Source organism: Balaenoptera acutorostrata, chromosome 6, assembly GCF_949987535.1.
Source record: "Balaenoptera acutorostrata chromosome 6, mBalAcu1.1, whole genome shotgun sequence".
Lineage (NCBI taxonomy): Eukaryota > Metazoa > Chordata > Mammalia > Artiodactyla > Balaenopteridae > Balaenoptera > Balaenoptera acutorostrata.
The window spans coordinates 117,856,827-117,877,310 of NC_080069.1; the positions used below are offsets into that span (position 1 = coordinate 117,856,827).

Here is a 20,484-nt window from a genome sequence, read left to right on the forward strand (position 1 = left end):
ATGCCACAACTAAGGATCCCGCGTGCTGCAACTAAGACCCGGCGCAACCAAAATAACTAATAAATAAATATTTTTTAAAAAATTAGTTGATATCTGGAAAGGTGGAGCCAAGTACCCTGATCCTAAGACTGAGTAATAAATAAGAATATACCAGAGTGGGCCTGGTCTGGACCTTCAGTGGATGAATTCCTTTGGTGTTCAAAGAGCCATCAATTGTTGAAGCCTCACAGAAACCACGGGGGAATGAGAAGAACAAATATTTTGCTGGTATTCATTTCTAGTCCAGCTGAGTACACAGCCACGGGATGAATTCAGTGAACAAAACTGTACTCAGAGAGGACTAGTCTCATTAAACTAAATCTGAGCAGACTTTTCATTTGTTAACCATTTCTTCTACCAGTGTGAATTTGGCAGAACCGAAGAATTTAGTCTCGGACGGGTCACTGACCATCATAGACCAGCCTCCCACCCAGTGTGGGAGGCATTCTTCCTGTGGCATCCTTCACAGAGGGTCACCCAGCCCATTCCTTTGTGGACCTAGTCGGGGCCCTTGTGAGTTCTTTGTTAGATCAGACTGAAGTCTGTCTGCTTGCATCTGCTACCCATTTGCCCCAAGGGTACCTTCAGGAACAGCCCAGAAACGTGATCCAAGGGTCCTTGAGAACAGCTGTCTTATCTGAAAACAGCTATCCTCCTGTGATCTCTGCTGCTGCCAAAGCAGTAGATTTCACCATGCACTTCTCCCATGGTATGCTGTCCACACTCCATGGTCCCTTCCCTGAGGCAGTGTGCCCTGGAGTTAAGACTACAGATTTTCCGTGGGAACATTACACGAAGTGAAGGAAGCCAGTCACAAAAGACCATATATATTACATGATCCATTTTCTATGAAAGTCCAGAATAGGGAAAGCTGTAGAGACAGAAAGTAGATTAATGGTTGCCTAGGCCTGGGAGCAGAGGGGAATGGAGAGCTAGGAAGGGGATAACTAATAATTGGTCTGGGGTTTCTTTTTTTGGGGGGGGGGGTTCTTTTTTTTTTTTAATTAATTAATTTTATTTATTTTCGGCCGTTTTGGGTCTTCGTTGCTGCGTGCGGGCTTTCTCTAGTTGCGGCGAGTGGGGGGCTGCCCTTCATTGCGGTGCGTGGGCTTCTCATCGTGGTGGCTTCTCTTGTTGCGGAGCACGGGCTCTAGGCACGCGGGCTTCAGTAGTTGCAGCACGCGGGCTTCAGTAGTTGTGGCGCACAGGCTTAGTTGCTCCGCGGCATGTGGGATCTTCCCGGACCAGGGCTCGAACCCGTGTCCCCTGCATTGGCAGGCGGATTCTTTTTTTTTTTAAAATACAAACCCTGGCCCCATACCACCCACTTAAACAGAATCTCTGGGGGTAGCATCTTAAGGTCAAATTCACCAGGTGATTCTTTTTTTTTTTTTTTTTAAATGGGATTGAGTTTTATTTATTTATTTATTTACAGCTGTGTTGGGTCTTCGTTTCTGTGCGAGGGCTTTCTCTAGTTGCGGCAAGTGGGGGCCACTCTTCATCGCGGTGCACGGGCCTCTCACCATCGCGGCCTCTCTTGTTGCGGAGCACAGGCTCCAGATGCGCAGGCTCAGTAATTGTGGCTCACGGGCCCAGTTGCTCCGCGGCATGTGGGATCCTCCCAGACCAGGGCTCGAACCCGTGTCCCCTGCATTGGCAGGCAGATTCTCAACCACTGTGCCACCAGGGAAGCCCGGCAGGCGGATTCTTAACCACTGTGCCACCAGGGAAGCCCAAGGGTTCTTTTTGAGGTGATGAAAATGGTCTAAAATTGACCATGGTGGTGGTTGCACGTATCTATGAATATACTAAAAGCCATCAAATTGTACACTCAAATGGGTGATTTGTATGGTATGCAAGTTATATCTCAGTAAGACTTCTTTAAATAACCCAGTACAGGCTTTGTGGTATAAACCTGGGTTCAAGTATTGTCTGTGCTGCTTGCGAGCTGTGTGACCTTGAGCAAGTTACCCAACCTCTCCAAGTCTTATCAGCCTCCTTACCCTGGTGGTAGGAATACCTACTTCAGTGGGTTTTTGTGGGATTGAATTAGAAGAAGTACATAAAGAACCTGGGACACGGTTCAATACAAAGTGACTTTTCCCCCATCGAGTCTGAAAATAAGATGCCCACAGTTGGTCATATCCTCTACATTTTTTTCTTAGGTTGCTAAGGTGAAAAGTGGACTAGAAAGAAGGAGAAGGTCTGGGGGATGTGGGTAATAAAGGGTGTGTCAGTAATAAAGGGTCTGTAGCACCCAGGGAGAGCACAGTCTCCTGTCAGCTGACAGGGCTGCGGAAAGCCTGGGCCCTATAGCTTTTAGGAAGATTAAAACAGAAAAAAAAAAAGAGAAGAAAAAGAAACCCCAGTGGCAGGAGATTTCTAAGAAGTGGTCATGTCACTCTACACCCAATGATGTCTTTGACCCAAATGTTTCCCTGGATGGAAATGGGCCCCCTTGAGCACCGCTCTTGTCAGCCTGTTGCCTGTTTCATGAGCCATAGATGGTCTTTTCTCAAATATGGAGTTCACTTTGAGGTTGTGAAAATGGAAGCTTCAAGTAGAGCTTAATTAAAACCTTTGGAGATTATGTCACTCACCTCGTTAGTGTGTAGAAGTGGGCTTGAGGCTGGTTGAAAGCAAAGGCAGTGGCAGAACCCAGGATTTGGACTCTGCCCAATTTAGCTCAACATACACTGCCTCCTTCCTTCCGTGGCTGGAGGTACTTAACTAATCCTTAAAAGTTTGAGGCCTGGGCTTCCCTGGTGGCGCAGTGGTTAAGAGTCCACCTGCCAATGCAGGGTACACGGGTTTGATCCCTGGCCCGGGAAGATCCCACATGCCATGGAACAACTAAGCCCGTGCGCCACAACTACTGAAGCCTGCGTGCCTAGAGCCCGTGCTGCACAACAAGAGAAGCCACGACAATGAGAAGTCCGTGCACTTCAACGAAGAGTAGCCCCTGCTCACCGCAAAAAAAAGAAAAGGCCGCGCACAGCAACGAAGCCCCAACACAGCCAAAAAAAATAAAAAATAAAAATAAATAATAATAATAATATAAAAACTTTGAGACCTTTATTTTCACTGTTTGTGACAAGGAAGTATCTGTGCCATGACACCAGCTGAGCGTTTTAAGACCCCCAATGGTGCTCAGGAAACAGGGCCTGAAAAGATAGGTAGGTATGCTCTGGGCTATAAAAGACTCAACACAATACCTAAAAAAAGAATTTGTTGTCTTAAAGTGCGCCTTCCTTTAAAATAAATGAATAACAAAGGTAGGACAGAAGGAGCTTCTTATCTGCTTTAAACTCTTGGCCGGGAAGCTTGAAAAGGAGGTGAGTCATGGCTTATTTTCCCAGGGTCCAGGGGAAACTGGAGCCGGTGGCTGTCCCTGTTTCTGCTGCTGCTTTGTGAAGCTTTCCACATTCCATCTACCCCTGGCCTTGTGCCTCCTTTCCTCCAGCCCTCCCTCCTCCTGGGCTGGAGTCTGATGTGACTCTTCTTACCAAACACAGGGAAAACCACCTCCATTGTGTGAGAAAACTCGCAAAAAAAAAAAAAAAAAAAAAAATTGAAATGCCAGTGATGGAAAAAAAGGGGGAAAAAAGGGCAGAGAATGGTTTAGATCACCCAGAATAAGCACAAAGTGTTGAATCCTTGTCTTTGGTATGACACAGTTGAAGAGTCCTGTTGGTTAAAACCAACCCGCTACTGTGCCCACCTTCACCATCCTGTTGGCCTTTCCCCACCGTTGCTTCTGATTAAATGACTTGTCCAGGGTCTTACAGAAGCAGGGAGAGATTACATTCTTATAAAAGCCTTTGGTGATGCATTTATGGACGTGGTTAACTTTTTTCCTTTTTTCCTTTATGTCTTGGATGTATTTTTTTTTTGCTAGAGTCTCTTCTTTAACCTATATAAGCAGTAAAAATAGGATCTGGTAAATAGATCTACAGCTAAAAAAATGCCTTTTCTGAATTGTTTCTAAGTGCTGACGATATAAACCAGTCATTCTTACACGGAATTCTCCGAGCTGCCCTTCACACCCTGAGCAGCTCTGATGTATGTTTGCTGAAGGCAGCTGTCCATCCGGTGGGCTTCATGCCTGTGTCTGGGCTCTTCTCTCTGAGGTCCTCCCCCAAGACAGAGTAAGCAGCTGGTGACAGCTCCATTCTCACTCATTCAGATGATCTCAGTTTTAGAGTGCGATCCTGAAATCAGCTTTAAGAAACCACAAACATTTAGTGTTGCTTTAATAATAAATCTGCTAGTTTGCCTTTTCACGTGGGAGCAGAGAAAGAGCGAATAAGGAAAGCGTGGCTGCCACAAGTAGGCTGAACATGTACCAGTGGTTTGGCTCCCACTGGTCAATTTTGGGTTGGTTGGGAAATTCTGATCATTTAAGGTGATTGGGTGGTGTTTACATGCCGGCCTCGATACCATATTCTCCCCCTGCCCCCCTTGGCATCTATCTAATCTGAAAGGAGAATCAGGCTCCTATAAGAGCAGAAAAAGAAGAGAAATTATGCTGTGTTTCTACGCGGTCTCTTGTTTCTACAGATCTTTAATTTACGTGCTACATCTCAAAATCCTATACTTAAAATCAGGCTAATTTTCTACACCCCTAACTTTCTTTTATTTTTTTAAAATTTATTTATTTAATTTATTTATTATTTTGGGCTGCCTTTGGTCTTCATTGCTGCACGCGAGCTTTCTCTAGCTGTGGCGAGTGGGGGCTCCTCTTCGTTGCGGTGCGTTGGCTTCTCATTGCAGTGGCTTCTCTTGTTGCAGAGCACGGGCTCTAGGCACACGGGCTTCAGTAGTTGTGGCACTCAGGCTTCAGTAGTTGTGGCTCGCGGGCTCTAGAGCACAGGCTCAGTAGCTGTGGCGCACGGGCTTAGTTGCTCCGCGGCATGTGGGATCTTCCCAGGCCAGGGCTCGAACCTCTGTTCCCTGCATTGGCAGGCGGATTCTTAACCCCTGCGCCACCAGGGAAGCCCCTAACTTTCTTTTAGAGAAAAGAAACAGACATCTTTGTTAGCGGGCATTGATCTTGAACTTGGGACCTCAATGGAGACTGGCTTTTCACCAGGAATAAATAAGCGTCCAAGAGACTGTTTTCTCTGTGGGGCACTTCTCTTTTCCACAGTCACAGGAGTCCCCTTCAGGGAGTTTTGGCCAAAGCTAGATTTTCTGGGTTTACTTCCTAAAATGGAAATAGATTAGGGGATTTCACCTTTTTCATTACTGCAGTTTTGTCGTCTTCAGTGCCAAACGAGGCTGGTGCCTGGCTCCTCTTCATTGTCTAATTGTGGGCTGAGTCGAGGGCATGAGGCTGTTTCATAGTCCTGCCTGACATCCTGAAACCCCTGCTGCCATGGGACGGCACAGGACAGCACCCAGGATCTAAGTGTTTAAATTCTCCAGTTGACTCATTTCAGAGGATAGTCAGCTGCCACAGTGGTGCCTTTGAAATAACAAATCGTTACTACCAACGTATAAAGATATCCTTCAAACTCTTTTGCTCCTGTACCATCCGAAAAGGATTTTATTTTTTTCTTTCATTCTTTTTTTTAAAAAAAAAAATTTATTTATTTATTTATTTGGCTGCTTCGGGTGTTCGTTGCGGCACACAGGATCTTTGTTGCGGCGCGCGGGCTTAGTTGCCCCACGGCATGTGGGATCTTAGTTCCCCGACCAGGGATCGGACACGTGTCCCCTGCGTTGGAAGGCAGTTTCTCAACCACTGAACCATCAGGGAAGTCCCCGAAGAGGATTTTAAAAAACAGTGTACCCCGTTGCACGTTAAGTTGACATCTAAAAATTTTTGTCATATGTTTAATAGCTTCAGAGGATATAATTTCTGGCATACTGTGTATCTGCCTTAAATGTTTTAGTTTGTTGGTTTTGGTTTTGATCAAAACCTTAGAGTTTTGCAGATTTGACTCATGCAATTTATGGAAAATGCCTTCCATATAACCTATTGGCCAAGCCAGTCTTCATTTTCAAATCAAATCCATTTGGCTCTCTGTCAAATAAAATCTGACTTCATTTTTCAGTTAAAAAAGAAAGTCTTAGTGGTCTTCCCTTTGACAACATCTCTTCTGAATGCTAATTGTAATTCTAAGATAGATAGATGGGTAATAGGTAGTGAAACTTGTAAACAACGGACATGGGGAGAGCTCTCTGCCCTGTTATAAGATGCCCTCGGGAATCTCCAGTTGTCCTTCTGTGTGATGTCCCAGGGGCTTTTATACCCTGGGCAATTCATCAGGATAATTTGGAATGGGTTCCCACCGGGGGTTCATTCCATTAGAATTTGTTTTCTCTGAAAAGTACGGGAGATCCTGTGACACAGTTTTATGCCCAAGTCTCTATTTTCTAGATTCTTGGAATAGTGGGTTGCTTCTGCAGGTGATTACCCTCAGCTTAACCAGGTTCTGTGGATGTTTATAAATCTACAGTTACTGGAGGGTCATACTTGCCAGCCCTGTCTCTGGATATGGGTGGTCCCTCATACCCAAGAAAGTTAAGTGAGGTGGAGTTGTATTATAGTAATAGCAAAAGAAACTAATGATCTCTACCAGATATTGGTGGTTTAGGCAATGCTGTGGTGTAAGGAAAGAGATGTACTGCGTTAACCCACAAGGAAATCAAAGGTGCTTTAAAATAAAAATATTGGCAAAGTATGCAAATTGAACAGATTTTCATCGATCGCTGTCTTAAGTGCTGGTCAAGGAAGATTTTAGGATAAATAAGGCCTGGTCTCTTCCTTGTCTAGTTATTATTTCTTTTCTTCTGCTGACTTTGGGTTTAATTTGTTCTTTTCTGGTTTCTTGTGGTGGAAACTGAGGTCATTGATTTGATACCTCTCTTTTCTGATGTAGGTATTCCCTTCTAAGTCCTGCTCTGGCTGCATCCCACAAGTTTTGCTGTGTTGTGGTTTCACACCATTCAAAATACTTTCTAATTTCTCTTTTGATTTCTTCTTTGACACATGGATGATTTAGAATTGTGTTATTTCGTCTCTAAATATTTAGGAATTTCCCAGATACCTTTCTGTCATTGATTTCTAGGTTAATTTCCACTGTGGTCAAAAAACATTTTTTGACAAATGTACAAGTTGAATCCTTTTAAATTTAATGAGGCTTGTTTTATGGGCCAGAACATGTTCTGTGTGTACTTGAAAAGAATGTGCTTTCTAGTCTTGTTCGGTGAGGTGTTTTATAAAGACCAGGTAGGTCAAGTTGGTAGATAGCTAGTGTCGTTCCAGTCTTCCATGTCCTCACTGATTTTCTGCCTACTTGTTCCACCATTTACTGAGATGAGGGTGTTAAGATCTGACTATAATTGTGGATTTGTCTCCTTTTCCTTGCAGTTCTGTTGGGTTTTGCTTCCAGTATTTTGAAGCTCTGTAATGTGGTCCAAAAACATTTAGGATTGTTATGTCCATTCTTTTACTTTTAACCCACTTGTATCTTTATATTTAAAGTGTTTCTTATAGACAACGTATAGCTAGATCTTGCTTTTCTTATCCAACCTGACAATCTCTACCTTTGAATTGAGATGTTTAAACCATTTACATCTGTTGTTATTGATTTGGTTGGGTGTAAATCTGCCTTCTCACTGTTTGTTTTCTATGTGCGCCATCTGTTCTGTGTTCCCTTTCTCTTTCTGCCTTCTTTTGGGTCACTTGAATATTATTTATCATTCCATTTTGTCTTTTTGTTAGCTTACTAGCTATAACTCTCTCTCTCTTTAATGGTAGCTTTCGGAATTATAGTATACATCTTTAACTTATCATAGCCTACCGCAACTGATATTATACCACTTTATAAATAGTTTAAGAATCTTAAACAGTATGCTTTCTTTTCTTTCCTCCCAGCCTTTATGCAATGATTCTCATACATTTTTACTTCTACGTATGTTATAAACCCGCAATACATTGTTTTATTTTTGCTTTAAACTGTCACATCTTTTTTTAAAATTTATTTATTTATTTATTTTTGGCTGTGTTGGGTCTTCGTTGCTGCACGCGGGCTTTCTCTAGTTGCGGCGAGTAGGGGCTACTCTTCATTGCAGTGCACGGGCTTCTCATTGCGGTAGCTTCTCTCGTTGCAGAGCACGGGCTCTAGGCACGCAGGCTTCAGTAGTTGTGGCACGTGGGCTCAGTAGTTGTGGCTTACAGGCTCTAGAGCGCAGGCTCAGTAGTTGTGGCTCACGGGCTTAGTTGCTCCATGGCATGTGGGACCTTCCCAGACCAGGGATCAAACTCATGTCCCCTGCATTGGCAGGCGGATTCTTAACCACTGCACCACCCGGGAAGTCCCAACTGTCACTTATCTGTGAAAGAGACTTAAATAATAAGAAAAAAGTTCTTTCTATCTACCCACACAATTACCATTTCTAGTGCTCTTCATTCCTTTCATTCCATTCTTCATCTGGTTATCATTTTTCTTCTGTCTGAAGGACTCCTTTAACATTTCTTTTAATGCAGATCTGCTGGTGGTAAATTCTTTCAGCTTTTGTATGTCTGAAAAGTGTTTATTTTGCCTTCCTTTTGGAAGGTATTTTTCTAGGTATAGAATTCTGGATTAACAGTTTCTGATGGAAAGCCCCCTGTCATTCTTGTTTTTGTTCTTCTGTTAGTAATGGGTCTTTTTCTCAAGGCGTTTTTAAGATTTTCCTTTATATCACTGGTTTTCAGAAATTTAACTGTGATGTGCCTGAGTATAGTTTTTTGTTTTGTTTTGATGTTTTTTTATGCTTGGGGTTTGCTGAGCTTCTTGGATCTGTAGGTTTTAATAAATTTGGAAAAAATCTGGCCATTATTTCTTTAAATATTTTTTCTGTCCCCACCTCCATGAACTTCAGTTGGGTGTATATTAGTCTATTAGTAGTTCTCCCACAGCTCACTAATGCATTTTTCATTTTTTTGTATTGTTTTATTTTTTCTCTCTGTGTTTCATTTTGGAAAGTTTCTATTGCTGTGTCTTCGAGTTCATTAATCTTTTCTTCTGCATTGTCTAATCTGCTATTAAAACCATCCAGTGTGTTTTTCGTCTCAAACATTGTAGTTTTCTTTTAGAGTATCTGCAATGTCTCTATTTAACGTTCTTGATATTTCTTGAGCATGTAGGATACAGTTATGACTAGTAATATCCTTGTGTACTAATTCTATCATACATGTGATTTCTGGATCAGTTTCAGTGGACTGATTTCTCATCATGGGTCATGTTTTCATGCTTCTTTGCATTAGGCTGTTAATTTTTTATGGGATTTTTAGCTTGGATATCTTTGTATTCCTATAAATATTCTTGAGCTTTATTCTGGGATGCGGTTATTCGGAAACAGTTTGACCCTTTCCGAGCCTGCTTTTTAAAGCTTTGTTAGTCAGGCAAGGACAGCATTTAGTCTAGGGCCAGTTTTGCCCCACTATTGAGGCAAAACCCTCTGAGGAACCTTCCTATATTATGAGGTTTTCCACTCCAGCTGGTGGGAACAGGAACTATTCTTAGCCCTGTGATGCCTTTGGCGGGTTCCTTCCCCACCCACAGGCAGTTTTCCTCATACTCACTTGCTCTGATTTTTGGGGGCCCTCAGCAGAGCTCCAGAGCTTGCTCTCTGTGTAGCTCCGTCTTCTCTGGTACTCTGTCCTGCAAACTCTAGCTGTCCTGGCCTCCCAGCTCCTTCTCTTCAACATAGGGAGACTACTGGGCTCTGCTGGGTACCCACTCTCTGCACCATAGCCTGGAAACTTCAGGCAGGAAGCTTGGGCAGTTGAGGGGCTCATATGTTTAGAAATCTCAGGAATCACTGCCCTTCGTTGCCTAATGTCCAGTGTCTTGAAAACCATTCTCATATATTTTGCCTTCCTTTTGGAAGGTATTTTTCTAAGTATAAAATTCTAGATTAACAGGTTCTGATAGAAAGCCCCCTGTCATTCTTGTTTTTGTTCTTCTGTAAGTAATGGGTCTTTTTCTTAAGGTGCTTTTAAGATTTTCCTTTTTATCACTGGGTTTCAGAAATTTAATTTGTTTTTTCAGAAATTTAAGTTGTTACAGGCAGGAAGGTGAATTGGTTCCTGTTACTCCATCTTGGCTAGAACCCCCCCTGAGTTCATAACTCAGTTCCGTGGTACAGAGTAGTCCATTAAATGAAAAGCCAGTAACCTACTCAATAAGGGATTTATCTCACGTTTGTAGATGGGGGCCTAAAACATCACCATCTCCCCCAACTCACCAGATTTTCAGTGCCTAAAAAAAGATTAATTTTCACTAAAGGATTATTTATTTATATAGGGATTTTTGCTCTGGACTGGCTCTTCTTTAGTATTAAAACTATTTATTTCTATGAACTCACAATCATTTTCTATTTATTTATTTATTCATTCATTCATTCATTCATGGCTGCATTGGGTCTTTGTTGCTGCACGTGGGCTTTCTCTAGTTGCTACAAGCAGGGGCTACTCTTCATTGCAGTGTGCGGGCTTCTCATTGCAGTGGCTTCTCTTGTTGTGGAGCACGGGCTTTAGGCGCCCAGGCTTCAGTAGTTGTGGCACACAGGCTCAGTAGTTGTGGCTCACGGGCTCTAGAGCGCAGGCTCAGTAGTTGTGGCACACTGGCTTAGTTGCTCCATGGCATGTGGGATCTTCCCGGACCAGGGCTTGAACCCATGTCCCCTACATTGGCAGGTGGATTCTTAACCACCGTGCCACCAGGGAAGACCCTGAACTCACAATCATTTTCTTTTCTTTTTCTTTCTTTTTTTTTTTTTTGCTGCACCACACAGCATGTGGGATCTTGGTTTCCCCACCAGGCATCAAACCCATGCCCCTTGCAGTGGAAGCGTGGAGTTTTAACCACTGGATCACCGGGGAAGTCCCTCACAGTCATTTTCTAGATAAAATAGCTAATATGTTCTAAGAGCTTTGTACATTATTTCATGTAGTCTTTAACCGACTCTGTGAAGTAATGATACGGTTCTGTTACTATCCCCATTTTGCACATGAGGCTATTAAAGCACAGAGAGGTAAAGTAACTTGACCAAGATCACACAGCCAGTAAGTGATGGCCAGGATTGAACCTGGGGTCTAGATCCAAAGACTAGACACTTAATCAACACACGAAACTGCTTCCAGGTAAAGTTGTTCTGTATATCCAGTGAGAGGGCAACTGATGCAGGCTCCTCAGCTTTCAAACAAGCATGCTGTCTTGCTTTCCCTTGTCGTGTTTTCTTTTTAAATAACGGTTGTATGTATGCACACGTGTGCCTGGTCATATATGCTCATGATTTGGTTTCACCAGATATAAGAGGATATTCAATGAAAATAAACCTCCCATCTATCTTTCTTCCTCCAAACCCCCAAGTTCCCCACCTCCACCCCACCCCAAACCGTCTCTTCAATTTTAGTTTGTCTTTCCAGAGAGATTCTTCACGTACACAAGCTTAGAAATAGATGGCAGCAAACTATCCCCTTTCTTCTGCACCTTGCTCTTTTCATCTAACAAGATATTTTCAAGTCATTCCATAATAGTAGGTGTAGAGCTGCCTTACTCTTTTTGACAGCTGCCTAGGGCTCCATTGTGGTTGTGCATTAATTTACGACCTACTCCCCTTCTAAAGAACTTTACATTGTTTCCAAACCTGTGCTATTGTAAATCAGGCTGCAAAAAATATCCTTATATTTTATCACACGTATGTATCCCATATATATCACATATGTATATGTGATTTCCCACATGTGCAAATATATCTGCAGGATAAATCACTAAAAGCGGAATTGCTGTGTCAGAGCGTTTGTGCTTTTGATGTGTTGGTAGCTGTGACTAAATTGCTCTCCAGAGAGATTATACTGATTTACACTCTCATAGCAGCGTATGAGGGTATATGTTTCTCCATACTCTCCCCAACACAGTCTATTAAACTTTTTTCATGCTGTGTTTGTTTTTAAAATAATGGTTGTGAACACCGTATCAAAGGGTTACCTTTGTGAGGGATGACCCGGCACTGCATTTGTCTTCCAGTAAGTTAAGAAACAAATGACCAGGGGGCTTCCCTGGTGGCGCAGTGGTTGAGAATCTGCCTGCCAATGCAGGGAACACGGGTTCGAGCCCTGGTCTGGGAAGATCCCACATGCCACGGAGCAACTAGGCCCGTGAGCCACAACTACTGAGCCTGCGCGTCTGGAGCTTATGCTCCGCAACAAGAGAGGCCGCGATAGTGAGAGGCCCACGCACTGCGATGAAGAGTGGCCCCCGCTTGCCGCAACTAGAGAAAGCCCTTGCACAGAAACGAAGACCCAACACAGCCAAAAATAAATAAATAAATAAATAAATAATAAAAATAAAGGAATTCCTTTAAAAAAAAAAAAGAAACAAATGACCAAAGATTAATTCCCTTTTATTCATGATCATTTACTCATTTCAGTCCACAGACTTCATCTGTGCCTGGTTCTGGGTACTAGGGGTAGAAGGATCTGTGACTTGGTCCCTGTCCCCAGGAAGTTCATCTTGTAGAGCGAGACACAGAGAAGTGGCTGTGATATGGTGTGCATTGTGTTACACACAGTTGCAGAGAATGGGATAATGGAACAAGGGAAAGTGTTGCTAGATGTCTTAGGAAGTGTTGCCAGGATCTCTTGATTGTGCTAAACTTGATGGGGAATGTCATCCCGGAAACAGCCAGGTGGAGAGAAGGAAGTTGGACTCTTGAGGACCAGCCAGCTCAAGGTGGATTCTGTGAGACTGGAAGCTCCTCTGGAGGTTACCGCGGGCACCTCCCTGCAGAACTGCCGGCTGCATGCAGGGAATCAGCCGGCTGTGATTGGAGGGATGTTGCTGGTAGGGATAATGAACTCGGTAGTGTCGGCAGAGGTGATTGGCCGCGCCCTGCTGCAGTGAGAATGCAGGCTGGATGCTCGGCTCCTCACTTGCGTGATGATCATTAGTTGAGCGAGGACAGCGGAATAATTGGGAGCTCGAAGTTGCTTCTGCCTCCGGGAGAGGTCTGTTGGGCTATCGCTTTTTCCTTTTTTCAAAAAGCCAAGCATTTGATCACCGTCCACCTGCAAAAGTGAGTTTTTATTGAAGAAGCTCCAGCTGCTCTCTCGTTGTCAGCAACCCGGCGGGGCTTTCAGAGTGAGCTGCTTCTCAGGCCAGGCACGACAGCAGTGCTAGCAAATTTGAGAAGGCAGGAAACAGCCACTGCATACAGAGCTGCCAGCCTTACAACTCCCCAGGCTAGTCTTCCAAGCAGCTGTGTAGCCAGAGACCCTTGGTATTGTGGTCACATCCCTCCTCAAAAGTGAACGGTCACCGTCGGCGACGTGGGGAGGAAGCCGTGATGTTGCAGATGCTGTGGCATTTTCTGTCTAGCTTCTTCCCCAGGGCCAGGTGCCAAGGCTCCAGAGAGGGGAGCGGGAATGAAGTCAGAGGCACCCCGGCTCCGGCGCGGGGAGCCCAGATGCCAAGCTTTTTGGGGAAACAGGACGGAAGGGCTGAGGCCACGGAAAAGAGACCCACCATCTTGCTGGTGGTCGGACCCGCAGAGCAGTTTCCAAAGGTAATGGCAACGTCGAGAGGACCTCCTAGGTTAGAGGCTAAGCCTAGGATCATTTTCCTGGAAAAAGCTGGAGTGTGGGGGAGGAAGAGAGGACTTATGAATGAATCCGTTTGGTACCGGGGGCCTGGGGAGAAGTGTTAGACAATGAAGAAGCCCAGCTCCAGTCCAGAATCTTTCTGTGGCCACTGCAAAAGCTTTATTACCCTATTGTGACCACTTCAGTGCGGCCATTTGAAGAAGGAAGGTTGAATGCAATGGAAGATTTACCTTAGGATTTGTCTCTTTGGCCCCAGAAAGCCATTTGAAAGGCAGGGACAAACAGTTACACCGTGTCTTAGGTCTTAGCCTGTTTAAACAGCACAGGGAGGACAGAGCTCAGCGGGCAACAGAGCAAACCTTCAAAGGTGAACCCAGCTGCCGGGAGCTGGGGAGGACCAGCCTGCCCTGCATCCCAAAGGTCAGACCCTCTGCCTTGGTGGGCAGGGGACCCATCTTGCCTTTCTTTCTGGGAGAAAGGGAGCGATGAGGCAGAGTGGAGGCTGGAGTCTCAGTGCACGGAGGCCGGTGCTCCTCACGGGTCTGCGGGTCTGCTGAGCGCCGGGGCCTTCCATCCATCTCGTGCCCTGAGCATGGGTTATGTCATCTGAAGCTCACAAGAACCAGGGTAAGTGGTAGCACCCCCATTTCACAGATGAGGAAACTGAGGTGCAGAAAGGTTAAGTAATTTGCCAGGGATTAAACAGTTAAGAAGGGGTAGAGGTGAGATTTCATTTCAGTCTACCTGGAACTTTGCCATGTACTGCCCTCACCTTCCCTTAAGAAAGCCGTTTTTAATGGGACCAGTCGAGTTCTCAGGATTAGAACAGAAAGGCTATTTGGCTGTGATTTCTCCTGCCTGTGGTAGAAGAACGTTGTTCACCTCCTGAGGCTTGGTTATTTTGAATCTTTTCTCCTTTCTCAGGATAAAAATCAACTGGAAAAAGGAAGGAGATTGTGCCCTGTGTGTGGCACACTGTAGAGTCCACAAAAGGTTCTGCTGAATTGAACTACTGCATTTAAGAAATGGATGTTCATTTTTCCTTTGCTAAGTGGGAGGGACTTTTGATGCAACAACTTTTGCAGTGGTTTCAGGTTAAGCATTGAGGAGAATCCTTAGTCTGTGATGGGCTCATCTGGGGCGACAGGGGTCTCGGCATCTGTACTGTGCCTGAGATGTGACAGGTGTCGCTTTCTACCTTTTGATCATTTTACAGGAGCTCGGAAATGGCCGTGGCGTTTTCTATTGTGAGGAACTTTTATCTCCAGACCTGCTTGCCTTATGGCCAAGGGCTTAAGGGGCTGGCTGGCTCCTTTTAAATTCACCCTCTTTTGACTTTAATAATTAACTGCTCCACTTCCCAGACTCACACCGACTGGCACCTCTTGCCAGCCCTCCCCCTGGGCTGGCCTGGCATCAGGACTGTTCTGAACGGCTTCTCTCCTGGCCTACAGAATCGGGAGCAAGGCAGGCTGAACCTGAGACCCACACCTCTCACTGACACTTCTCCCCAGAAGGGAGATGGATCAGCTGCCTGGGGGTGTGGGGAGCCCCAAGAGGGAGGTGCGTCAGCTGGTTTGGTTTGAAACAAGCAAGAAAGCACATCTGGGCGGTGTGGACCCTTTAAAGGCAGACAGACTAAGAACTGGAAGAGTGTTTCAGCAGCGTGCGTCCTTTTCCAGCGCAGCTGCTCTGTAAGGTAGGGGTTGGAGGTTGGGATCGCGGGCCGGTGGGACCTGGCTCGCCATTTCTTTCCGGCAGACGCTGCCACAACCTCATGGAAACCTCGTAGAGACGTTCAATTTGGTTCTCAGCCTTCTCAGTTTCCCAGTGGCGCTACTTTGTTCGACTCTCACTTCTCTCTTAAATATGTCTGCTGGTGAGTCAGGTTCCGGCAAGCTTTTATTGTCGGAACTGTTCCAGTTTCCCCCTTTATCTTTGTCTTACAGTCGATCTGCAGTTGGAGAAGAAAGCCATTAGTCTGGAGTGGGAGGTGCCCTGAGCGGCATTCAAGCTTTCAAATCCTGAGGGGCTGTCTTCTCAGAAGCTCAGAGAATTTTGCTCATTGTGTGTCTGATTGCCAAGTGCAGGCAGGTTTCATTGGAAACCGGCTCCACTGGGCTGTCATGGCAACCCGATCATCAAATGACACTACGGCTACAGCAGCAAATGAGGCTCGAGGGCCTTACGGGTGGGTGGGGCTAGAATAGCTGGATGCTGGCAATATATTAATATTTTTGGCTTGGTCTGAGGCATTGGTGGGGGGCGGGGGGGGGGGCGGTGGAAATACTGTATGAGCTAATGCCACACTCCCAGAGGTACTCTACCTGCCCTGTTCTTACTCATGGTATTCCAGCACTTACGGGAATCTTTGGCATGAAACAGTGGTAGAACAAGGAAAGCTGGTGGGGTGGGGGCATGTGCAGATCTGAGGGTGAGAAGATGCTTGTGAGAGGAACTGCTACTTAGCAGATTAAGGGAAATCGAATGCCACTGAATTCTAAGGCATCTGGAGTGGCTGCCATTGTTTCTGAGTACTAGTTGTTACAGGAACGGACATTGGAAGAAAGGAAACAAAAGTAGATCTGGGTCACAAAATTAGAACAGGTAAAGATAGCAGAGAAGACGTGTCGATGGCAGGAGGGGGAGAGAGCACTTTACTCGGGGATCCAAAAGCACCGGGAGCTGGTGTGAAACATCAGGAACGGAGCACAAGCCCTGCTTTATGAACTTTTTTTTTTTTTGGCCACACCACGTGGCATGCGGGATCTCAGTTCCCCAGCCAGGGATAGAACCTGTGCCCCCTGCAGCGGAAGCGCGGAGTCCTATCCGCTGGACCGCCAGGGAAGTCCTGAGCCCTACCATATTCTTCTTCCTTATTTGTATTTCTCACGTATGTGTTCAGAGCTGTAACACATACAGTTTTTTGTGGTTTTTTTTAGCTAAGGCTAAAATTACTCCCCCGCAACTGCTGCCTTCCCATGTGAGGTACTGCTCACTGTAATTCTCAGGGTCAGGCTGACAAGTGTTCTTTGGAAGCTGAATTCTAAAATCTCTTTATGGCAGTGTCAGGCTTGGATGCTGTTTTAACATTGTAACAGGAGCCAGGCTCTGGGTGAGCCTCCGCCAGCTGGCTCTGGGGCCCGGGCAAACCAGGTGGCCTCTCCTGGTCTGTTTCTTCATCTCAGAGATTCAGAGATGACCCCAGGGCCCCTCTGGGGCCCAGTGTCTGTAATTCCAGGGAGAGAGCATTTGCCTTGGACACCAGGTGCCTGGAGATTGGCTCAACTGAGAAGTAAAGGTTTCTGTGTGACAACAGAGTTCTGCATGACCTATGCAACTCAGGAAGATGGGTGGTTTAAATAAATAAGCAAACGCCAGTTTACGTTTGTCCAATGAAGACATTCTGTTGGACTCAAACACAGTTGCAAAATAGAAATACGTTGGAGCCCTTTTTTAAGATTAACATTGGAATAGAATTAATGTAAGCATTGTAAAATAACGTCTTGACAAGCACGTGCAGAACTCTTCAGAGAACATTTCCTGGCCCTGTGATACCACTGGTCTGTAGAGTAATGAGCTCTGTTATACTCAAGGACATTCCATTCTGTTTATTCTAGAAGATAGTTGCCCTTGTTTGATAATGCTTTAATAATTGTTCCTTATATATTGAGTGTTGATTTCACTTTCATTTGGTATTGTTTTCAGATCTCTTCTCAGATTTGTCTTGTAAATACATCATACAACTCAATGGTACCAAAAAAAACCCCTCAATGGTACAATTATGTTTACCAACATTATTTGAAAAACATAGTTTAGTAGGAAAGGAACATCTCCAATTGAACAACTTATTTATTCAGTCAAAATATTTGCCATTTTGTATTGGAAGGACTGCAGTTGTCATTGAAATGAGACACTTCAACAGATCTGTGTAATTTATTTTCGTTTCAGAAGCAATCATGAATAATTTTAAAAAGGAAGATCAGCATTTAAAATTCAGCTCTTTTATTTATAAATGTGAACTTCCTTTAAAATAAAAATAATAATACAGTATCTTGTTGAGTTGAGGTGGACAAAATACCCTGAGGACTCTATTTGCTGGCACTTGGGAAACCAAACCTACTGTCTTCATCAAGAGTGGTCATGTTTGTTTTTTGGGGTCTCAGAGGCCTGCCAAGCACGATTCATTCATTCATTCAGAAACTGCTTATGTCAAGCACCTCCGTGAGGTACAAAGGCCCTGCCTTCAGGACCCCAGCAGTTGAGATAAGATGTACGTAAAAATAGCCCTAAAGCAGGACATTCTGGATTGGGTAGCTTAAGAGACAGCTGAGTATCATGGATTTAGGTGGAGTCTGGGCAGGAATTTGCCTGAATAATCCTGAGCTGCCTCTGGATACCTCATCGGATCCTCCCTAGTGGATGGATGAAGCAGCCCAAGACCTGTTTTTACAGACTCACCATCAGATCTCTTTTAGAAGGGCTGAAATATCATATAAGTTATTAAAATCTGTTTCATAATGATGTATATAAGCATCAGCATCTTATTTTCAGAACCTTTTTCAAGTTCTTAACCAAAAGCTTTTTAGTGAATTTAAGAAGTTCCTTTTACTTTGGTGGATCTCCAAATGATATCCATCTGTTTTTAATCCATCCTGGTCGTGAGGTTTCGTCTATATTAGGAAGTGGTGCACTGTAGATGGAACACGGCGAGACGGATTCCTTTATCATCTCTGTGACGTGGGCTCTTCCTCTGCAGCACGAATCTGACACCTTCCTTGGGAAGGAATGAGGTGGAGGTGGCAGGATGGCCCTTAAATAAAGATCAGATCCTGACTCTCCAAGACCTGAAGTTTCCTCTCATCCTCACCTAAAAGGGACATTCTAGGGCAGTGTTGCTCAGTAGAACTTTCTGTGATGATGGAAATAACGTGTGGCCATGCGACCAAGGAAATGAATTTTTACTTTCATTGAATTTTAGTTTATTTAAAATTGAGGACTTCCGTGGCGGTCCAGTGGTTAAGACTCCACGCTTCCAGTGCAGGGGGCGCGGGTTCGATCCCTGGTCGGGGAACTAAGATCCCACGTGCTGCGTGGCGTGGCAAAATAAAATAAAATAAAAGTAATGAGCAGCACAGTTGTAGGCCAGAAAGCTCCGATGCACTGAACTTTAGAGTGTCCTGAATGAATGTGGGCTCTGAAGACCACGTCCGTGGATCTTAAGTGAGGCCCAGGCTGACCCCAGATTGGTGCTGCTCCGGAGTGCCCCGGCACAGTGACCTGTGGCCTAGAATGTCCTCTTCCTGCCCCCATCATTTCAGCCTCTCGGTGCTTGTGGGGTCCCCAGGCAAAGCCTACAGGGGAGGGGGTGCTCATGTGCAGGGTGGCCTGGGGAAGGTCACTAGAGCCAGCCAGAGCTGTACCTGGAAGGCCGTGTGGCCCAGGCAGCCGGCTGAGGGGCAGCTCCCCTGCAAGTGAAAGACCCCTCCCCACCCCCCCAGGGGCTACTTCCAGGACTACTCCCCCCCCCCCCCCGCCCACCACTGACTTCTACCCTCACAGCGAAACGGAGCCGTTTCAGGTGAGCATTGATTCATTCTCTACCTCCACTTATTTTTCTGCTGGGAATGATTTACCAAGGAGAGAAATCACTGTATTGTGTGACGCGTTTGGGGACCTTGTGGAAAAACAGGCCAAAGGCTATTTGTTTGGAGGGATTGGCAGCCAGAGGGTGAAGGTTTCTGGGGCAGATCCCAGGGCAGGGCAGAATGCTCTGCCCGTCTCCGAAGGGTTAACTGGGGAGCAGGTGACGTCAGTCCTGATCTTTATCCCTCTGCACTCGGGCAACGCACGCCTCCTTGCCAGGCTCTGTGCTCATTGGCTGTGGGCGGGAGGTACAGTGAGCAGACTTTTTTCAATTAAGTGAAAGGACAGGGCGGAGGCAGCCAATGACAGCTGCGTCCCAGGGTACCTTGTGCAAGTGTGCTGGGCCGGGCAGCATTCCCGGGATCCACGCCGCCTGAAACAGCTCCCGCCAGCATGCTCTGCCTGTGCCTGTACGTGCCCCTCATCGGGGAGGCCCAGACCGAGTTCCAGTACTTCGAGTCCAAGGGGCTTCCCGCCGAGCTGAAGTCCATCTTCAAACTCAGTGTCTTTATCCCCTCCCAGGAGTTCTCCACCTACCGCCAGTGGAAGCAGGTCTGTACCGCGGAAGGCAGCGGGCGTTTCATCAGTGTTGGTTGAGTGAATGGATGAGCTGGTAGAGGGTCCGCATACCTCAAAGGTCCCCCCCCATTTCTAAGCGTGCCAGTTTTTACCCCAGCTGTCGCATAACTATAGGCGGCTAAAGGGCTACGTACGTCACGGGAGTGACTGGCTCTCATGTGACTTCCAAGGAAGGCTGGAATTATAGGGAAGGCACTTGTGGGAGATGGAAAGGAATTTTCTTGCGGAGGGCGGGGTTCTAAGCAGTGCAGGGCCAGGAAGTGGGGGCACAGTCTAGCTGCTTTCTCTGAGCTGGGGGGCAGGAGGGGAGGGGAGAGGCCCCTCACTGGAGGCCCAGGAGTTGGAACCGTGGCTGCGGAGGCTGGAGGTGACAGGGCTGTGCCCTGGGTGAAACAAACCAACGGGCAGGGGTGAGGGGACCTTCCTAGGTGTCTCTTTGGAGCAGGAGGCAGCAGAAATCATTACTGTTTTAAAGATTGATTGATTGATTGATTGATTGATTGATTGCTATGTTGGGTCTTCGTTTCTGTGCTAGGGCTTTCTCCAGTTGCGGCAAGCGGGGGCCACTCTTCATCGCGGTGCGCAGGCCTCTCACTATCGTGGCCTCTCTTGTTGCGGAG

General features: G+C 45.8%; 1 protein-coding gene across 6 annotated transcripts in view; it reads left to right on the forward strand.

The window, feature by feature from the left end:
- SLC25A25 (solute carrier family 25 member 25) overlaps positions 1-20,484 on the forward strand; it is a 34,429-nt gene that overhangs the window by 3,771 nt on the left and 10,174 nt on the right. For 2 of the 6 annotated variants that reach the window (XM_007194615.2, XM_007194616.3), the window contains exon 1: positions 13,369-13,602. The exons of 2 other annotated variants lie outside the window; for them this stretch is intronic. In XM_007194615.2, coding sequence (XP_007194677.2) covers positions 13,384-13,602 — 219 coding nt within the window. In that variant the 5' untranslated portion in view covers positions 13,369-13,383. Of the gene's footprint in view, positions 1-13,368; positions 13,603-19,554; positions 19,838-20,484 lie in introns of those variants that run through there. 2 more of the 6 variants (XM_007194617.2, XM_007194618.2) reach the window with 2 other exon arrangements.